Genomic DNA, 5,902 nt, shown 5'->3' with positions numbered 1-5,902 from the left:
TTTCTCAATGGTTCGAACAGCCGCCAAATTAAACAATGGACAAATGCAAATGTTGCCTTTCTTGGCGGTTTGCAATTGCCACGAAAGTCTCACTTCGCAGAAGTTTTAACTGCCGGGAAATACAATATGAAAGAATGTGACTGTAATTTGCGGCATTTATAACCACCGTAGAAAATGCCGCTAAATGTATATTTTCTTGTAGTGCTTGACTTTATTTAATAGCGTACCATTTTACATTGAACAAGAAAGATATAAATAAAAGGTTAGGTAAATAAGAATGTTAAGGAAGATCTTAATGATATATAAAATGCAACATATGATATTTTAGAAATAAGCCTTAGATGCAAGACGAGGTGTAACAAAGGCCTTAATAGACACTGCTTTTGGTATCACCAACCCTGGAGACTCCTTCAGATCAATCTCCTCCCCTTTTGGCATTTGCCAATTAAATCCTTGCACAAGTACACCTACGAGATACTGGACAAAAACCATACCAGCTTGTTTTCCAACACATATCCTCCTTCCAGCTCCAAAAGTTATCATTTCAAAATCAGTACCATGAGGCTCTATATTAACAGCCTTACCACATGGGAGAAATCTCTCTGGAACAAATTCTAACGGGTTTTCCCATATATCTGGATCTCTACCAATGGCCCATATATTAATGAGAAGTCTAGTGTCCGTCGGGATATGATATCCCTCAACCTCACATGACTCAAAGGAATAGTGTGGGATGCTAAGAGGTGTGGATGCATGCAAACGTAGTGCTTCTTTGCAAACAGCTTGGAGATAGGGAAGATTTGATACGTCATCCTCTTGTAAAATACGCTCTTGTCCAATAATAGCATCCATCTCTGACTGTAATTGTTTAAGAATGGTGGGATTCTTGATCAACTCAGCAAGCGCCCACTCAACAATGATCGTTGAAGTGTCAGTTCCCGCTAAAAACATATTTTGTAAAAATATAAAAATTACTGTTTACATTTATTAATTTTTTTTCTCTCATAAGAAATTTTTTAATGTTAGGTATCATAAACAACTTTGACAATTTAAAACTATTTTCTGTTATAATAAATACTAATCTTTGAAGACTTACTTAAAAAATAATGAATATATATATACACACACATATATGATTTCCTACGTAAACTAAGATAGGTGCTGAACTTCTCAGACAATGCTTAATCAAAGCATGAGCTGATTAAAAAATTGTGCAAATGGGCAATCTAGTTTGTTATGACCAGCAAATGAAACCATATCAAATACAAAAATAAAATAGCGTGTGGTGGAGTGGCAGTTGGAGATGACGTACCGAGAGAAGGGCCCTGATGTTCACGTCGGACAACTTCTCGCCATCATCGTCACGGAGCTCGATCGCTAGCCAAAACAAGATCAATGAAGTCCGGGCACCCCACTCTCTCCTTCGCCGTGGCCTTATGCAAAGCCAGCATCCTCTTCATCATGTCGTCCATCTTACGATGCCCTTTGACAAGCTTGGCCTTTATGCCCTACAAGTCCATCCAACCAATCCCCGGCACAAAATCCCCAATATTGAACATCGCTGCACCAGTCATCAACTCCTTCAAAACGTCCTTGAACTTACCCAACTCCTCATCAACACTTTCAAACACTCTCTGGCTCAACATCACACGTCCAATGATGTTGGTGGTGGCGCATATGAGCATCTCTGGGTGTCACGTCCCAGCCCCACAGCCGGGCCCGTGGACAGATCGGCCGCATCCAATGGGACTGGGCCCCACTGGGTGCAAGGCCTCAGCTAAAAACCCGTCGAGTCAACCCTAACAAGCAGATATGAATAAAAACACAAAAAGCACAAATAGGATCATTTGGAAATTTAAATTACTACAAGTACGGACTTTAGCGACTCTCTGAATACAAATACAACCCAGCAGTTCGCAAATTACAAATACTATCGAATACAAGTCTTACACTCACAAGGGTAATAACAAGATACATGATAAAGCGGACAATACGACTCTCCGACACCCCTGGGACCTAAACTTGATCTTCTCCTGCGAAAAGCAGAATACACAGAGTGCATGAGCCACAAGGGCCCAGTAGGATCGCAGATAAACAACAAGTATAGCAGATATTGCAGAATAATAGCTCATGCTTCATACAGAATACGAAAATACGCGAGAATCTTTGGAATAATCCAAAAACACGCAGAAATACATCTCCATGGCTAATAATGTAAATCAACAGACGAGATCGGATCTTCGACTATGAAGTCGGAGCGATGCAAACGTAATGATCAACAGTACGTAGTCGGATCTTCGACCGCGATCGGGGGTAGCGCTACTACGTAAAAACATGTGCACATGGCTAGGACTTACTCCTCCTAGCTGGGCGAGCCAGAAATGGAGATGTACTAAAAACCGCAGAAAATACGGAATACAGATAGAGGAATTTCTGAATAAATAATGCAAATAAGAAAATAAATAAATAAACATAAATACCTTGCAAATAAATAAAATTATCAAACAATGCAATAATTAAATAATAATTATTGCCATAAATACGGAATACACAGTGCGAGAGCCTACCTGGCTCCGAGCTACAGAGTTGGGTTCACCAAGTCCCGCGAACTACAACCCGGTATGTATCTACCCAGACAGAATAATCTAATTTAGGTTACAAATCTTGGGCCGGGCCTAAATTACAACTATAGTTCAAGCTAATTCAACAAATAAAAGAGTTCAAAGCTAGCAAGACAACAGAACAATCATGCACATACTAGCAACTAAAAGTTTACAGGAGAACTAAGGAGTTAAGCCAACAAAAAATCAACTATACATATACATATACTCCAGGAAGGCTATGAAATAAGCACCAGCACATCAATATTTTCAAAACTAATAATCATCATTAACACATGTTTCATTTTATATAAATCTAAAATTCTAACTTGCACCATAAACATTTAAACAATACTAAATATAAAATTAACATTAGCATGGACACAGGATTTGGACGAATTTTCAATGAAAAGAAATTTCTAAATCATGAAATGCATGCATACCCACACACATACACATATATTTATATACATAACAACAAATAATCAACTAACTTATAACATGGCTGCATACTCACAATGTCAAGCTTACAAACATGAAAACCTATATTCAAATAATTTAAAACATGAATGCTAATTTACCTGTCCAAACTTACAAGATGCATACACAAATATTATAATTAAATTATAGGCATCCCTTGGTAGATACAAGCTTGCAAAAATCATGAGAGATAAATAAAAATCTTAACAAAAATAAGGTCGCAAAATTCCAAACCTCTCTATATTGCAACATGCACACATGGAATTTAAGCTTAAAATTACAAAAGGCATGCTACACATAATTATTCAAAATGACCAAAAAAACACTCAATGACATGAAAAACATGCTCAAATAAATTCTCAGATAAACATACATGCTTGGCACTAACAAAACAATTAAATCAAGACAATACAAAAAAATCTCGAAATTCTAAAGAAAAATAACAAGCTTACCTCTAAGCTTGTTGGTGACAAGTTCCACTCAAAAACCAAGCATAAAGAGAAAAAGAAAAAAAGACACCAAAAATTCGGCCAAGGTTGAGTTGTTTCAAGGATAAGAGAGTTTGGAGAGCAAGAAGATTGGTTGCACGACTAAACCTATAAAAAGCAACCCATAAACTCAATTAAAAAGCCTCCACTAATCAAAAAAAGCAGGAAAAAAACCAATAATCCACAATCAGGCAAGATCCGGAAATTAAGGCAATGAAACAACAGTGGGGCCCACTCACCAAACACCTAGTCAAAGCAGTCAAAGATAGATAAAAAAAAACAAACATTACACTGGGAGCAAAACCGGTTTGCTGAGCTTGCTAAATTCGTGCATGGCGTGGAGCATGTGCGTGGCTTCGGAGCACCGCACATCGGCCCACTTGGCGAAGGCTTTGTTGCCGAGCATGTGAATGGTGCTGAGCCGGCGGAGGAGTTTCCAGCGGGGTGTGTAGTTGGAGAAGACCATGTCATCGCCGTTGTACGCAGCTTCTTTGGCTTTCATGGTGGCGGTTGGGCGGTTGGCGAACTGGTGATCGAAGGTGGTTAAGAATGAGCGAGCAGCGGAGGATGTGGACGCTACGACCACGCTTTGTGTGCCGAGCTTGAGGTACATGATGGGGCCGTAGCGTTTGGCGAGGTTGGCCAGGGAGACGTGAGCTGCTGGGCCGATGAGTGGGAGAGCGCCGAGGATTGGGTAGCCTCTTGGGCCGGGTGGGAGTGGGAGGGTTCGACGGTGGTGATGTCGGAGGAGAAGGTAGAGAAGGAGAAGAAAGAAGAGAGAAGTGAGGATGATGAGCAGGAGTGTTGCATCAATTGTGATTAGCACCGGACCGTTATTGGTTCTGGTGATATGTTTTTGGATTGTGATCCTCTGTGGATTGGATTGAGTTTAAGTAGGCAAAGAATGAGAGTTGTTGGGTTGTCTTATTTTGGGAAAAGTTTACATGGTGTAATGTGCATGAGAGTTCTTTTTTTTTTCTTGGTGATGGGACAAGGTGAACTGGTTTTAAAATAAGTTTAATGGAGGATAAAATGTGATTGATCGGGGTTATAAAGTTAAAAAAAAAGAAAAAAAAGAAGCACACTGAGGTTTCTTGAAAGTTTCAAATTTTTAATTTTATTTAAAAATCCTAATTATTATTATTGTTTTTAACAAAGTGGATAAATCACTTGGAAAATATGTTAGCATCATTGTACTTCGTCGCCTTTATTCAATAAATCAGTGGTTCATTCACTTTATTCAAAAAATATATATATATGTGAGCACCACAAAAAATCGATGTGTCTGCCTCATGCACATTCATTTGACAAAAGAAGGAATTAGATTGCACGCCTGCTACGATAGTTGTGGATCTTGTTTTTGATATTACCGTATCTGGTACGTATCGAATCGTGATCAATAAAAATTCTCATAAAATATCTTATATAACTATAATACCACTAGACTAAAGACTTTCTGATTTTATCTTTTTTGTGTCCTTATTTTTTTCATACTTTTGTAATTTTCCATTTCTTTCTCCCGCCAGTTCCTTGCCATAAAATATAAATTTAAAGTAAAATTAGTTTTTTAAAAAAATTGAATTATCAGGGACTTATTAGTGGGCCATAATTCTCATTCCGACAATGATGTGAACTTAGTGGATCCATTATTATTGTGTGATGTGAACCACCAAACTGGCCATTCTTCCTCTCTTGAGAAGGTGGTGGGCTGCAATGATCTTGGGCCGGTTGGAGGCAATGATATTGGGATGAATCGAGACAATGGGCTTGATGGAGATCATGAGCTTAGGTTGGATGGGGACCACTGGCCTGATGATGGACTTAAGCCTGAGGGGGGACTAATGTCGACCAGTTAGATTAGGGTTTGTGTGCTCCTCCTCCTTTAGCTACAAAGATGAATTTCAAAGATGTATCGGTTGTTCCCACTTTGGCGCCGCCGGATGGTTTTTTTTGGCAGTTCTTGGTAGGGACTTGGGCGAAGGTTCCAAATTTGATGTCAACTGAAGAGGAGGTTAACAAGGGTGCTGATTTAACTATTGAGGTGGAACGGTCTGATAATCGGTCTGCTGATGCCTTATCACCTGAATTGGAAGTCGAATCTGATGATTCAATTTCGGATTTTGAACTAAACCTTAGGAAACTGTTGCCATATTTACATAGAGAAAATGATGCTACAGTGGTGCAACCTGTTGGGACTAGGAAAAGTGTACGACAGAAGAAACCATCTACTCGGTTCAATGAGGAGGCAGGGTACATTGTGGAGCCACCCAAATCTGCCAAGAAAAAAGGAACTGGAGGCAGTGGCCACACAGGTACGTGAGCCAAACCGTTATT

The 5,902-nt window shown here is 39.3% G+C and overlaps 1 protein-coding gene across 1 annotated transcript; it reads right to left on the bottom strand.

Moving 5' to 3' along the window:
- Positions 1 to 324: 324 nt before the first annotated feature.
- LOC120265187 (flavonoid 3',5'-hydroxylase-like) lies at positions 325 to 951 on the bottom strand. Its single transcript, XM_039273078.1, has one exon. It carries the CDS (start codon positions 949 to 951, stop codon positions 325 to 327), a length of 627 nt encoding a protein of 208 aa, XP_039129012.1.
- Between the last annotated feature and the right edge of the window lie 4,951 nt (positions 952 to 5,902).

Source organism: Dioscorea cayenensis, chromosome 7 (assembly GCF_009730915.1).
Source record: "Dioscorea cayenensis subsp. rotundata cultivar TDr96_F1 chromosome 7, TDr96_F1_v2_PseudoChromosome.rev07_lg8_w22 25.fasta, whole genome shotgun sequence".
NCBI lineage: Eukaryota > Viridiplantae > Streptophyta > Magnoliopsida > Dioscoreales > Dioscoreaceae > Dioscorea > Dioscorea cayenensis.
This window is presented reverse-complemented; position numbering and strand designations above follow the sequence as displayed.

Coding starts and splice junctions, on each gene's coding strand:
- LOC120265187 (XM_039273078.1), bottom strand. CDS start 951: ATGTTTTTAGCGGGAACTGACACTTCAACGATCATTGTTGAGTGGGCG.